The 15,480-nt window shown below is 40.5% G+C and overlaps 1 protein-coding gene across 3 annotated transcripts in view; it reads left to right on the top strand.

Annotated features, from left to right (window-relative positions):
• Nucleotides 1-15,480, top strand: part of DIAPH1 (diaphanous related formin 1) — a 96,584-nt gene that overhangs the window by 24,941 nt on the left and 56,163 nt on the right. The window contains exons 2-15 of one of the 3 annotated variants that reach the window (XM_080803815.1): nucleotides 1,249-1,275; nucleotides 2,254-2,409; nucleotides 4,887-4,988; nucleotides 5,335-5,465; nucleotides 5,637-5,723; nucleotides 6,569-6,632; nucleotides 7,872-8,011; nucleotides 9,479-9,587; nucleotides 10,526-10,636; nucleotides 10,808-10,926; nucleotides 11,575-11,691; nucleotides 12,516-12,631; nucleotides 13,155-13,219; nucleotides 14,537-14,716. In XM_080803815.1, coding sequence (XP_080659941.1) covers nucleotides 1,249-1,275; nucleotides 2,254-2,409; nucleotides 4,887-4,988; nucleotides 5,335-5,465; nucleotides 5,637-5,723; nucleotides 6,569-6,632; nucleotides 7,872-8,011; nucleotides 9,479-9,587; nucleotides 10,526-10,636; nucleotides 10,808-10,926; nucleotides 11,575-11,691; nucleotides 12,516-12,631; nucleotides 13,155-13,219; nucleotides 14,537-14,716 — 1,524 coding nt within the window. Of the gene's footprint in view, nucleotides 1-1,248; nucleotides 1,276-2,253; nucleotides 2,410-4,886; nucleotides 4,989-5,334; nucleotides 5,466-5,636; nucleotides 5,724-6,568; nucleotides 6,633-6,809; nucleotides 6,831-7,871; nucleotides 8,012-9,478; nucleotides 9,588-10,525; nucleotides 10,637-10,807; nucleotides 10,927-11,574; nucleotides 11,692-12,515; nucleotides 12,632-13,154; nucleotides 13,220-14,536; nucleotides 14,717-15,480 lie in introns of those variants that run through there. The other 2 variants (XM_080803816.1, XM_080803817.1) reach the window with 2 other exon arrangements.

A 15,480-nucleotide genomic window follows, 5' to 3' on the forward strand; every position in this document is an offset into this window, starting at 1 on the left:
TTGTAAAAACATTAAGATAAAGAAATAAGATTTAAAATTAGGTATTAGGACAGAGAATTCCTGCTTTATCATCCCTGCTATTTTTTTTTTTTAAGATTTTATTTATTTATTTGACAGACAGAGATCACAAGTAGGCAGAGAGGCAGGCCGAGAGAGAGAGGAGGAGGAAGCAGGCTCCCTGCTGAGCAGAGAGCCTGATGCGGGACTCGATCCCAGGACCCTGGGATTATGACCTGAGCCGAAAGCAGAGGCTTTAACCCACTGAGCCACCCAGGTTCCCCCTGCTATTTTTTTTAAGTACAGCATGTATATGGAAGAGAACATAAAACACAGAATTATTAAACCAAACACCCATGTAACGATCATCCGTGTCAAAAAATAAAATATTGTGAGCACCTCAGAAGCCCCTTTGTCCCCTTACACAGTCACAACTTGTCCACTCAGCCCAACTAAGCATGGTTTTGACATTTGTGATAATCATTCGTTTATAATTTTACCTCCTAAATAATAATATAGTTGACGTGTTTTTAAGCCGAATATAAAAGAAATAACTCATTTAGTTTTAATGTTTGTGAGTTCATTTAACTTCTCTGTGTAATTGTTCCCCATTGTACATGGTACCAGGTTACCCATTCTACTCTTGATGGCTCTTTGGATTGTTCTCTGTTTTAGATATTGTTATAGTGTAGCTGTGATCATTCTTGTTACATACATCCTGGTACGTACATGCAAGTTTCTGCAGGATAGATTTATAGAAATTGATGTGTTGAGTTGTATATGTGTGTATTTAACTTTACTAGATAATGCTGTGCTGTTTTCCACAGTGGCCATAGCAATTTACATTACTGCTGACTGTGTGAGAGCTCCTGCTGCTCTCCAGCCAGACAGACAAGAAAATGTTTGCCATCTGTGAGAGTGTGAAGTGATATCTCACTGTGGTTTTAGTTTGCATTCCCTTGTTTACTGATGAAGTTGAGCATGTTTCATATGCATAGTGGTCATCTTAGAGTCCTTGTGGTTCTCTACTTGTTTTCCCTGCCAAAGAGTCATATGTTAGTGACCTTGAAACTCCTTCATGCCCCTTACATGGGAGAATGTGGTAAGGAACAGTTTGCTGAAATCTTTAGGTTGTAGAAAGTACCTTAGATCCTTTCAACTTATTCTTTTTCTCCCCCCAACCCATTTGGTGTTGGGGAATTCCACTGATCTATCTTCTTTTTCTTTTCCCTCCTTTTTCTTGTTTCCTAGACTCTGAAGCGGCTCATGGCAGATGAGGTAAGGAAATTTTGTTCAGCATGTGCATGTTCCAGCTCATTTCCTTCACTGTGATATTTACCACTTGTCATAACTTTGACTTTCTATAACTTGAAATGGTGATGTTGGTTCTATTCTCAGAACCTCCCCCAATATTTTCCGAACTCTTTGCTCTGTGTTTGGCCCATTGCATGCATCCCCCTGGGACATTTCATTGGCTTCTGAGGGTAGCCACATTCTTTAAACTCATAACTGACTTGCAGTCTGAATGCTACTCCCATCGCTTGAAATCCCACAATGCTTGAAGATACTTACTGTTATTTTCAAACAGGTGGAGCTAACAAACTTAGCTTATTGGTGGCTCTTTGGTTTGAGCATCTGTACTTGAGGTTTGGGGAATGGGTCATGAGTCTTGGGTTGGCAGAGAGACAGCATGTATACCCCTGAAGTACACTGTATTCTTTGCAAAGGGGATTTTGAAGACTGTATATTGAACTTTTGTTGCCTCTATAACATAGGGGCTTTGGAGTGTACAGAAGAAAGAGAAAGTAATGGTTTCTGGTTTTAAGGCATTTAATTGTTTATTCTTTATGACCTATACCTACTAAAATCTGTGTTCATACTCACCTCTGGAAGGGAGGGATCTTCTGAAGGAAACAAATGGCATTTTACTGAGCTAACTCTATACGTGAGGTGTTTTCAGTTCTGTATTGCTGAAGGGCTTAGAAATGGCCAGAGAACTCAAGAACAAGGTATTCTCTTTGTAGAGAGGTTTCAAATCTCAATACTTCAGTCCTCTTACTTTAGGGTGAAGATGAGAATACAGAATGAGTATACTAAATTAGGTAAGAAATTTCTTGTTTTAATGTTAGAAGAATCTTAAAGTGCCCACAAACCAGAGGAACCATGCACGTATAAGAAGTTAGAGAGTTGACTACTTCGTGTGTGGTTTGTTGTGTGAATGAAAATGGATCGCTAATAATTTTTTCTCTTTCTCAGCTGGAGAGATTTACCAGCATGAGAATTAAGAAGGAGAAGGAAAAGCCCAATTCTGCTCATAGAAATTCTTCTGCATCCTATGGGGATGACCCCACAGCACAGTCATTGCAAGATGTTTCAGATGAGCAAGTTCTAGTACTCTTTGAACAGATGCTGGTAAGTTTTCCACCCCAAAACTGCTTTTTTTTCTGAAAATGCATTTGTGGGCCTGGTGGGCACTCTTTTGGGCATGATCCCCCTTAATTAGCCCTTAATTACAAAGAATTTCAGGTTTAACAGAGAATGTCTTAATAGTCCTATTAACAAAGGGACTAAATATACAAGCACCAGTCCATAGATGGAAATCGATGAGTTAGACTTGGACATGTCTAATGGATGCCCACCTTGTTAATGTCCTTCGGCACAACAGTATGTTAACCACAAAGACCTTAGGCAAGTGGACCAACTCATGTGGTGGTGTGGAGACCACTTTTGGGTTAGCCAGGGTGGATAAAGTTTTAAAGCATTTGCAACCAATTTTATATGAAAGGAGACTGAGGCATGGAAAGTCATCATTTACCCACGGTCTTCTATTTAGTGGTGAATCTGGAGAGATAATTCTGATGCTGTAATTCCTAGAAGACCTTTAAAGATTGTGGATGAAGTCATTTAAGTAATGAAATGCACAGGGATGTGACTTGATTTCGTGTCCTCCATGAGGGACACTGAGTGAGCAGGACACTCAGCGAATGCACAGTAGTGCTAATAGGTCTGGGAAAGTTGTGAGTACATGGTTCCGAGGTTTCCTATGACCTATATATTGCCTTGATAGATGATCTCAGATTCAAACACAGACTAGGGGCAGGCCTAACTTAATAAAAGCATGGGCGTAAAATTCTTAACACTGGGCCTGGTATATAATAAACACTCAGCAGTACTATTATTCTTTTTCACTATAGCTTTCAGTTTGTCTCTCAGTCCAAGTGCTGTGAGAGCCTAAGACCGTCTTTTGGGCTTGGATTGCAAATGTACATGTTTTCAGGGCCAAGAAGGCAGGAACAATAAATTAAGCCAGATAGCGAGTGATGAAAAGGAGGAGGGACTGTGGTCAAATGCAGAAGGACTTCAGGTGTTTTTGTTAAGAGGGCCAGCCACAGTTCAATGCCGGTAGCTTCTGTAGCACTCCAGTTGGAAATGCCCAGTAGTACCGGTATTTCTGTTTTTCTAAAGAAGTCAGAAATCTTCAATTCTTGAAAAACGGTAATTGTTTAATAGTATGAACTATTATAGATAGCATTCAGATTTTACCTTATCAACTGTTATAGATAGCATTCAGATTTTACCAGTTGGTCATTTTCTTTAAAAAACTGTTCATTCAGGGGTGCCTGGATGGCTCAGTGGGTTAAAGCCTCTGCCTTCAGCTCAGGTCATGATCCCAGGGTCCTGGAATTGGGCCCCGCATCAGGCTCTCTGCTCAGCAGGGAGCCTGCTTCTTCCTCTCTCTCTCTGCCTGCCTCTCTGCCTACTTGTGATCTCTGTCTGTCAAATGAATTAAAAAAAATAAAATAAAAAATAAAAAACTGTTCATTCAAATCACAATTCCACATAAAGTCCCTTGTACTAATGTTCTTTTAAGTTTTATTTCATCATAGGTTTTTGTCCGTCTCTCTTATCCTTGCTATCACTATAAAAAATTGGTGGAGGAAACTGACCCATAGAGTTACGCAGAATCTGAAATTTGATGATTGCATCCTTTATATAAAGTCTTCCAGATTTAAAATGTTGAACTAGCTAAGCAAAACGTACCGTGTCTTTGGGTCTGATTCAGCCTGAAGGCCCCCACTTTGCAACTTCTGTATTCAGTTTATATGTAAAAGGAGGAAAAAAGCACCAGGAATTGAGTCAGAAAAACATCACATTTGTTTTACTATTTAGGGACAGTGTTTCCCTCTCTTTCTCTCTCACACACGCACACACCTGGAGACAGAGAGGAACTGGAATGTATCCGTTTTTCCCCTACCCTTTCCCCATTTCAAATAATATTTTGGACTTACTGGGTTAAATTTGTGCTCACTGAGGCAGTGGACTCAGACACATGGCCGTACACGTAACAGGCTCAAGTTGAACCTTTTCCTCAATACCACATCCAAGTTACATCTGTTTGAGGGGCTTTATCACAGGGTTTCTCGTTCTTTCTTCATGGGAAAGGAGTTTGTACAAAGACTAAATTAACCAGTGGTAATGGGTGTTTACACCCTAGAGTGGTGCAGATCTTATGGGTTTGGAAGATGCTAGTCATCCAGAAGAGATTCTTAAGACTATCCCAAGTACAAAAAACATAATGTGTCCTTTTGTTTCAGTAATAAAAAATAGAATTTTCATCTAGCTTAAGAGTATATATTTGTTAGGAAAAACATTATGTATAAAAGTGTCTGTAGGAATTTAGGCTAAAATGTTAACCATTAACATCCCTGAGGAATTTTCATAATCTGTAATAGCTTAAATCTCAAGTGATCAGGAAAATTTACTGATTCAGTAAGCATTTAATGTGTTTAACTCTTGACTAAGTATACTAAATATTAAACACTGAAAACTTGTAAGGAATTTGATGCAGTTTTATTTTCTTCCTTTTTTTCCCCCCCTCCGTCTACTAGTTGGATATGAACTTGAATGAGGAGAAACAGCAGCCTTTGAGGGAGAAGGACATAATCATCAAGAGGGAGATGGTGTCCCAATACTTGCATACGTCTAAGGCTGTGAGTCCTGGGGCAGGTACCCATGCCATGGGAGACTATGCCCTTATCTTGGACCTGTTTGTTTTACCAGTGTTGTAGAACATTTTATGTCTACATCAGTCTTATTTTATTCTGTCATATACTCATGTTTTACTCTCATTCAAGTTACTGTTATTAAGATACTTTTTACTTCATTCAGTCTTCACGAAGTGTATGTGGGGAATGAGATGGGAAATTCTGAGTCCCACAGAATTTGGTGCTGTGTATGATGTATGTCTGGCTTGATATTCAAAAAGTAATGACTAATGCTAGTCCAGTTTATGACTGCATCCAGTATTGACTGATCTTCCCATATGTTCCTGTCTAGGGCATGAGCCAGAGGGAGAGCTCTAGGTCTGCTATGATGTACATTCAGGAGTTGAGGTCAGGCTTGCGGGATATGCCTCTGCTCACCTGCCTGGAATCCCTTCGTGTCTCCCTCAACAACAACCCTGTCAGGTGAGGATTCTGAGGTGGTAACAAGAGTGAGAGCCCAGGGTTAGGATTTATTGGTGAGTATTGAAGATCAGAGGAGCAAGGATGTTTGAGAGTTCTGGATTGGGGGTAAAGAGTTGCTTGGGTGGATTAATACTGATTTAATATTGCATTGTCTCTGTCGATTCCTTACAGCTGGGTGCAAACATTTGGTGCTGAGGGCCTGGCCTCTTTATTGGATATCCTTAAACGACTCCATGATGAGAAAGAGGAGACTCCTGGGTGAGGACTTCAACTTTTGACATATTTTTGGTGGAGGGTAGTAGGGGACTTGGCTGTTTGCTCTATAGGAGAAAATGGCACTAAAATGAGAAATTGTAGACTAGGAGAATATGCTGCTAGTTGCAAAGAGGGTTTGTCTTTGGGCAAACTAGAGGATGAGTGATGATTACAGATATAACAAAGGGAAGAGGAACACACTGGATAACATAGGCTGTGGACCACATAAGATTGTGGGTCTGCCAGCATAGGTTCTCACCCAATCTGGAAGTGGGGTCAGCATTCATTCAGAGCTCCCTTGGGACCCATTCTGGGTTATATCCCATTCAGAAGTCTTAAAATATTCTTGATAAATTTGGAACTAATTTTCTGACAGTCTTCAGGGTTGGAATAGTTCTTGGGATATCTTGGACTATCTTAGGCTACCTTGAAGTCAGCCTGACCCACAGTGACTTCTCTACTTCTTATGATCTTTCCAAAACCAAACATAGGGCCCCTACCTCCTGAATGGACAGGCTTGAAGCCTTTGACTTAGTGAGGCAGGCAGTAATAGATGGGATATACTCCTGATCAAATTTAGCACTTAGAAGCCTAGAGGGAGTTAAACAAAAGATTTTAATGTAGTACTAAATTTTTGGATTACAAGAAGATTAACCAGAGGTCTGATGGTGGCAGTTCCTCTCAACTACCTGTTTTTGTCAGTGTTTCAAGGCAAATTGCTATGTCCTAGAATTTACTTAGCTACTAGTTGGGGATGTTCCAAAGACCTATGTGTACAAGATTGAAAAGTCAAATGGAAGAGGGGTGTACAATAACAGGAACTAATGTAGTATGTCTTCTACACACAGAAGCTACGATAGCCGTAACAAGCATGAGATCATCCGTTGCTTGAAAGCGTTTATGAACAACAAGGTGAGATTTTTCCCATTCTCATTCCAACCATCATCATGACCCCTGTTCTTTGTTTTCTATTGGTAAACTCTAAAAAGGACCTAGGAATATAAAGTTCAAGACTGTTAGCTTTTCCTTTTAGTATTACAGCTTTTTGATGGCCACATATGTATGTTTCTGTGGACCTTTTTTTCCCAGTTCTGATGTCTGCTTCAGAAGGTAGGCTCATTTTCTTTCTTCTTTTTATACTTTGTTTTGCTAATTCTTGAATTTCCTAATCTGTATTTATTATTTTTGGAAGATTTATTTTCTGTTTGTTTTCCGTACTCTTCCTACTGTAGAATCAATCTACCTTACCCTCCCTCCTTCCCTGCTTCTTTTCTTTTATTTGTTCTTTCCTTCCTTCCTTCTCTCCTTCCTTTCTCCCATTTAAACTCTGGGATCTCACAGTTGTTTGCTCCAGAGTGCAGATCTGTCTTTCTCATTATTTAATTTTGTTAAATTTACTTAACCCCATTGGATGCAAGAGGCATTTAAAAGAAATATAAGAATCAAAGTTTTGTGTTTTTTTTTGAAGGCCTGGAATTGTGTTGTATCTAATATAAAATTGTATTGCTTCTCAGCCTTTTGGCTAAGATCAAGTGTAGTATCTAATATAAAATTGTGTTGTATTTATACTCATCCCTATTTAGCTATTCTGGAAAGAGGTCTCCTCCTGTATTAGTTTGCTGTGGCTATTATAACAAAGCACTACAGACTGTGTATTAAACAACAGAAATTTATTGTCTCACGGTTCTTGGAGGCTCTAAATCCAGGTATTTAGTATTTGGTAGTATTGAGTCCTTCCGAAGGCTGTGAGGGAGAGTGTATGTTCCATGCCTCTCTTCTGGCTTCTGGTAGCTTGCTGTCAGTCTTTGGCATTCCATGGCTTTTAGATGCCTCACCCCAGGGTCTGCCTTTGTGTTCACAAGATGGTGGTCTACTGTGCCTGTCTGTGTTGACATGTTTCCTTATTACGGGGACCACAGTCATATTGGATTAAGGGTCTACCCTACTCTAGTATGACCTTGTTGTAACTTACTTAATCACATCTGCCAATGACCCTATTTCCAAATAAGGTCATATTCTGAGGTATTGGGGCTTAGGACTTCAACCTAAGAATTTAGGGGGGACATCATTGAACCCATAACCACCCCTAACTTAGTCCTTGGTCAAATGCTGTCATCATTAAGGCTCCCTTCTCTATTCTTATCCTTCCAGTTTGGAATCAAGACCATGCTGGAAACAGAAGAAGGAATCCTGCTGCTGGTCAGAGCCATGGATCCGGCTGTTCCCAACATGATGATTGATGCAGCTAAGCTGCTCTCTGCTCTTTGTATCTTACCACAGCCAGAGGACATGTATGTAATTGGGTTATAGCTCTTCTCTATTCTCTCTCTCTCTCTCTCCTTTTTTTTTTTTTTTTAAGATTTTATTTATTTATTTGACAGACAGCAAGAGAGGGAACACAAGCAAGGGGAGTGGGAGAGGGAGAAGCAGGCTTCCCACTGAGCAGGGAGCCTGATGTGGGGCTTGATCCCAGGACCCTGGGATCATGACCTGAGCCGAAGGCAGATGCTTAATGACTGAACCACCCAGGCTCCACCAGGCCCCCTCCATTCTCTTTACGACCACCTTCCCTAGTCTAGAGGAAAATTGAGTTGATTGGGTGTCCACTTTATCTTAAATACTAGGTAAGACCAAGCGTGAACACTGAATCCTAATGTTTAAGAAGGACTATGAGGTGTTTGGCGCCGTCCTCAGCATACTGGTGGTTATCAGAGGGGTGATCTGCAAGGTGTCTGTTATTGTCTCTATTGCCGAAGGCAAGGGTTACGTTTACTTTGTTTTTTAATTCAGAAGTAACACAACTTTATTTTTTTAATTCAAACAGAAAAGAAACATATAAAGTAAAATTTAACAGCCTCATACCTTCAGTAAATCCTTTTCTGCAGAGGCAACCAGTGTTAATGGCTTGGGTATGGTCTTAAAGATTTTTTTTTTCCTAGTGCAAATAAATTGTATTTCTTGGACTCCCAAGATATTTTCTGTCACTCCCAAAGATAGAATGTTAGAATTAAGGAATGATGGCTTATGCCTATAAAACAAATCACATGCAAAGAATAGATTTTTATTGCTGTGGAACAGTTTGGTTTAATTAAAACTAAATCATACCATTCATTTCTTCCCCCTCCCCCCCCCTTTTTTTTTTTTTTAAATTTAACAGTTGATCTTAAACATCTTTCTGTGTCGGTACTTAAAGATCTACCTTAACTTTACTGGCTGTTTAGCATTCCATAGTATGTATGTCCCATAATTTATTTAACAGTTTCCCTGTTGTTAGACATTTTAGGTGAAAAAAATTTTTTTTTCTTAGCAGATTTTGGCCCTTGCTGTAGGTGATAAGAAGTTTTACTGTTACAAATGATGCCATAATGAACATCTTTGTACATACATTGTTTCACATTTACGCATTTATGTGGGATAGGTTTCTAGAAGTATGCCAAAAGTTATGTGCACTTAAAATTGATACTATACCCTTCCAAAATTTATACCAGTTTATACTCCATAGAACAGGTGTTCTAATTTGGTATCCATAGATAAAGGTCTAGGAATGGGTTTTAGGAAATACATTTTTCTGAGGAGATTGTCCTTAGCTTTCACCAGATTCTGACCCCTGCCCTAGGTGATGAGGAGAATAATGGAAGTCTGGACAGTTGATAATGTTCTATTTTCTAACTGATCTGTACCCCTGTATAATTTACTTGCTATGCCTGTCTGTGCCAGGGCACTTAGACATTTCTCTCCCTTTCCTTCCTCCTGGGCAGGAATGAAAGGGTTTTGACGGCGATGACAGAAAGAGCTGAGATGGATGAGGTGGAACGCTTCCAGCCATTGTTGGATGGATTAAAAAGTGGGACCTCCATTGCACTCAAGGCAAGTATATCCTCCAAAACTGTCCAAGAATAGAACTCAAGATGGAAGGACTTAGGTTCTATTTGACCTTTTTAAGAGAACACATGGAATGGTTCCCAGCTACAGGCATTCCTTGGAGATACTGCAGGTTTGCTTCCAGAACATTAAAATAAAACCAGTATCTCAGTAAAGTGAGTTAAATGAATTTTTGGGTTTCCTAGTTTCATGCATGTAAAAGTTATGTTTACTCATACCGTGGTTTATTAAGTGTAAATAACATTATGTCTACAACAATGTAGCTACCTTAATTAAATATTTTATTGCTTAAAAACAGTAACTATCACATGAGCTTTCAGCATGTCATAATCAATGATCACAGATGACCATGACAAATAAAATAATAATGAAAAAGTTTGAAATATTCTGAGAATTACTAAACTACAACACAGAGACAAGAGTGAGTGAACAAGTGCTGTTGGAAAATTAGCACTGATAAACTTGCTTGACTCAGGGTTGCCACAGACTTTCAATTTGTAAAAACAACAAAAAAAACCCAAAACCATATTATATAGTGCAGTGTGATAAAGTGAAATGCAATGAAATGAGTTGCATCTGTATATGTTTTATATTTCAGGATTTGTTCTGAAGGGAAAATGATTATCCTTCTCTCCAAGAAGGCAGAGAAAGAGCAGCTTTCCTTATTATGGGATGGGGGAAAAGGCATTCTCTCTATTTATATGCTAGGAAAGCCAAGGCTGAGAACAAAGTCTCCCATCAAATCCTTGGAAGCATTTAGAGCTCTGAGCTCTCCACACCTGGGCTCAAATCAGGTCTTACTGCTCTAATAGGAAGCTGTTCTTGTCGTTTTGTACTGCATCTTCTACATATGCATGTAAAGAGAATGGAATCTTGGTCCCTAGGAGTCAGCAATGACACGCTTCCGAATTTTCTTACTTTAGGTGGGCTGTCTGCAGCTGATCAATGCTCTCATCACACCAGCCGAAGAACTTGACTTTCGAGTGCACATCCGAAGTGAACTGATGCGCCTGGGGCTGCATCAGGTGTTGCAGGTGAGCCACAGCTCTCCATTAGGACAGCCACGCTTCGCTACCAGCTCTCATGGCCCCATCATCTCTAGTGTCACTTTGGCTTTCTGTTTAAGAACCAGGTTGAAAGGCTTGGGTTTCTAGCCAGCAGAGGACACTTCTGGGTTCCCTGACTTGTACCTTGGTTGTTGACAGGACCTTCGAGAGATTGAAAATGATGATATGAGAGTGCAATTAAATGTGTTTGATGAGCAAGGAGAAGAAGATTCCTATGACCTGAGGGGACGGCTGGATGACATTCGAATGGAGATGGAATATCCTTTTATGAACTGGGTTCAGGACACATGAGACATTCAGTGTGGATCCCTGTATGGAATGGTGTGGGGTGATGACTCAGAACAGGGCATTGGTCTGCGTGTCTTCTCAGTAGATGAGGCAGGTGTCTTTTGATTGCTGTGTGCTTTATTTCCCTCAGCATGGACCAGAGATCTGCGGGTTCCTTGAAATGGAAGTAGCTATCAAAATAAGTATGGACCTCCTAGAATATGAAATCTTAGCTTACTGTGGTGTAGAGCTGGTCTTTGGAGAATATGCATAAGCTAGGGGCGGGCTTGTAATTTTGCTTTCTTCTCTGTGTCCCTGAGACTGACAGAGGGAATGGTTTGGCTGCGTACTGCTATTTGACACAAGTGACTTGTGTGCAGTTACCTTTTCACTTCCGCCTACTGCTTCATCTCCAGGCCAAGTACTGGGAATCCTTTATCTTTGTGTATACCACCACCCAGCTCACTGGTTCTTCAGCCTAAGGAAGCTTATGGAGCTTAAAATTTGGGGTAATTTACAGGAGAGGCAGCTGTTAGAAAAGAAGTGGCATCTTGTGACTTTTGCCAAGAGCAGGGCAGTCCACCTGTCAAACATGGTTTCTAAATAGATGCTTTCCTTAGCTTCTTCCCCTTTTTCACCGACTTCAGTGATGTCTTCCAGATTCTCTTAAACACAGTGAAGGATTCAAAGGCAGAGCCACACTTCCTGTCCATCCTGCAGCACCTGCTCTTGGTCCGAAATGACTATGAGGCCAGGTAAGATGGTATACCTGTGAGAAGTATTGAATTTGAGCCTAAGTAGAGAGAGCAAAATCTTTAAATTCAAAGACTGTCTGTAAAGGGAAAAAGAAGAGACAAAGACGAGGATTACAGTTCATTTTTAGTCACAGATATAAAAGGAGTTGTTAGGGGCACCTGGGTGACTCAGTCATTAAGCGTCTGCCTTCAGCTCAGCTCATGATCCCAGGGTCCTGGGATCGAGCCCCACATTGGGCTCCCTGCTCAGCGGGAACCCTGCTTCTCCCTCTCCCACTCCCCCTGCTTGTGTTCCCTCTCTTGCTCTGTCTCTCTCTGTCAAATAATAAATAAAATCTTAAAAAAAAAAAAAGGAGTTGTTAGTTATCCTTTTAATCTGACTGAAAAGCATCCTTATGGAGGAGGTCAGACTATATAAGGTAAAATGTCCCTTTTTTGGAAAGAGAAGAGGTGAGGTGGGGTTATGATGATAGCAAAGGGAGGTACCCATTTCAGGTTCTTTCAGGTTGCCTAGAAGTAGAGGTTCAGGGGTAGTGCTATCTGTTACAGAAAGGCTCGAGCCTGAGTTTTAGATGGGAAATGATTGGCACCAGGAGGTAGATGGCAATAAGTTTTGATTATCTGAAGAAGATGGGTAGCTGTTGTACAATAGCGAGTTTCCTAACATGGCAGTGGATGTCTGCTAGTTTTATGAAAAGGTCTTTTCAGGAACACATCCCCTCAGGTCTCTCTCTTATCAAAGCAGTTAACTTTTCCTGATCCTGAATGCTTCGGAAAATTATATTTTGGTTTTCCTCTGATAGCCTTCTTCTCTTCTTCCATAGGCCACAGTACTATAAGTTGATTGAAGAATGTATTTCTCAAATAGTTTTGCACAAGAATGGGGCTGATCCTGACTTCAAGTGCCGGCACCTCCACATTGATATTGAGGGGTTGATTGGTAAGTATGTTCTCCGATCTGTCTCCTTAAAACATTGCTCTGCCTTTCATATTTTCTCTTTCTTCCAGTGAAATTTTCAGGAAAGGTATCTTTCTAGTCTCCAGGTATTTCCATTTTTGTCTTTAGGTGATAACCAACTTCTGTGCTAGGAATACAGAGATCTTTAGTTTATTATTCTGTAAATCTAAAATTTACCCATACTCAAACACCACCCTACCTTTTGAAGGGACTATACCTATTATCTGTGATTCCTGCTGGTCTCACAGATTCTTAAGTATCACTTATGGGCGGGCATTCTCCAGGCCATCTAGCACGGTGGCCTTACTGTATAACAGGCACGCAGAAATTGCCTGTTGAACTTAACTGAAAGATCCATTTCTTTGTCTAGAGCAGAACATTAAGAAGGATAATAAAAATAAGCAAATGGACAAAAGATTGTCCTTCGGTTATATTGAAGGATGGAGGTAGTGAGAGGGAAAGACAAGAGAACTGGGAGCTTCACTTACTGACTCTTTCTTTTCAGATCAAATGATTGATAAAACAAAGGTGGAGAAATCTGAAGCCAAAGCTACAGAACTGGAAAAGAAGGTGTGTGTGTGTGTGTGAGAGATCAAACAATTGAGGGCCTTTCTTTTTTCTTTTCTTCTTTTTTTCTTTTTAAGGATTATGATATTTTTTCTGACATGTGAAACTGTTACCTGTGATATTTCACAAGCATTCAGCACCCAGTAGCAGTTCCTGGCGGAACCTTTCTGGCATAGGTTCGTCACTGGAGAAACTAACGTGGATGTGATGCAGAGGAGTTAGTGGTCCGCAGTTTGGGAGCCCCTGGGTAGGACAGGAACGACAGATGACTCTCATGTATAACAGTTCCTGGGGTTTTGCTGGCATCTCAGGCCTCTTACCCCAGAACAACAGGGACTGGAATATGTCTCAATTCCTTTTTTCTCTTCAGTTGTTAGGACTTCTGTTGTGGTTGATAGGGTTTTGCTCCTAGAAGCGGTTGGGATTATACACCATAGCTGCTCTGGTGTAAATGTCTTAACAATGTTAAATTTCTTTAAAAATGTTAGGTTTGTTCTTGTTGTTTTTGCACCCCCACACACACACCTTTTATTTTAAGCAAGCGCAGGGGGCGATGGGGGGAGGAGCAGAGGGAGAGGAAGAGAATCTTAAGCAGACTCTGTGCTGAGTGCAGAGCCTGACGCACAGGGCTCAATCTCACAATTCTGAGATTGTGACCTGAGCTGCAATCAAGAGTCGGATGCTTGACCGACCGAGCCATCCACGCGCCCTGTTTGTTTGTTTTTTAATTGAAATACAGTTGACACACAATGTTAGGTTAGTTTAGGGGCACAACATAGTGATTTGACAAGTCTATACATTATACCGTGCTCTGCACAAGTGTAGCTGCCGTCTGTCACCACACAACACTCTTAGGGTAACGGTTCACTATATTCCCTCTGCTGTACCTTTCATCCCTGTGACTTACTCCATTTCTGGAAGCCTCTACCTTCCACTCCTTCACCCATTTGCCCATCCCCCATCCCCATTCCCTCTGGCAAACACCTCTTTGTTCTCTGTATTTATCAGCTCATTTATGCTTATATTTGTTCGTTCATTTGTTTTTTTAATTCCATGTATAAGCGAAATCGCACAGTATTTGTCTTAGGTTGTTTTATGTTTGTTTTTAGAACTCCCAAATTAGAGAGACTGGAAATAATCTCTGGTTCCCTCTTCTTTAACCCTGATTTTGAATTCAAAAATTATAGTGGCCTTTTTTCCCAGTCCTTTCCTGGGAAAGTGAGCTCTGTAAAGGATTGGGACAAAACAGTGAATTTTGGGGAATAACACTCTGCTTCTTCCTGGACAGTTTACTAGGAGCCTAATTCCTTTCTCCTTTAGTTGGACTCAGAGTTAACAGCCCGACATGAGCTACAGGTAGAAATGAAAAAGATGGAAAGCGACTTTGAGCAGAAGCTCCAGGATCTTCAGGGAGAAAAGGATGTCTTGAATTCTGAAAAGCAGCAGATTGCCACAGAGAAACAGGACTTGGAGGCAGAGGTGTCTCAGCTCACAGGAGAGGTAATGTCTGAGCAGGGAAGGCAGAGTGACCTGTGCGCCATCAGCAGCCTCAGGATGGGTCTGTCTTGGAGCAAGAGTCAGTCATCTTACTCCTAGGGAAGGTTTAGCTACCAATAGGTGATCTAGTTAGATGATGCATCTTTTAAAAATCATTTAAAAATCATCTTTACCAATAGGTGATAGCATCTTTTAAAAATCATTTACTGTCACACACAAGATAGAAAATTTGGAAAATAAATAATATAGAGAATAAAAGGAGTCATAGAACTACCCAGAAATAAAACTAAAAGTCATCTTATAAATTCAGGAGTAAAATCCCAAAAAACTAAATATGTTTGCTTATTTTCTCTTATTTTAACTATTTCTGGGCAGAGTAATGCCCACACTCTTTGCAGTTACAGTTATTTAAATGATACATGGTATCTGATAACTTGATCACTTATGTGCCTACCTCACCAGAATATTTGATTTACTTGAACTTTGCATTTTCTAATTAAAGGGAGAATTTAACACAAAGGTTTAAGTTGCTTTTTGAATGCAAAGCATTCAAAGAACTTGAAGACCTGAATTCTTTTTTTTTTTTTTTTTTTTAAGATTTTATTTGTCAGAGAGAGTGAGCATAGGCAGAGAGGCAGGCAGAAGCAGAGGGAGAAGCAGGCTCCCTGCTGAGCAAGGAGCCCGATGTGGGACTCGATCCCAGGACTCCGGGATCACAACCCGAGCCGAAGGCAGCTGCTTAACCAACTGAGCCACCCAGGCATCCC

This window comes from Martes martes (assembly GCF_963455335.1).
Source record: "Martes martes genome assembly, chromosome: 5".
Classification (NCBI taxonomy): domain Eukaryota; kingdom Metazoa; phylum Chordata; class Mammalia; order Carnivora; family Mustelidae; genus Martes; species Martes martes.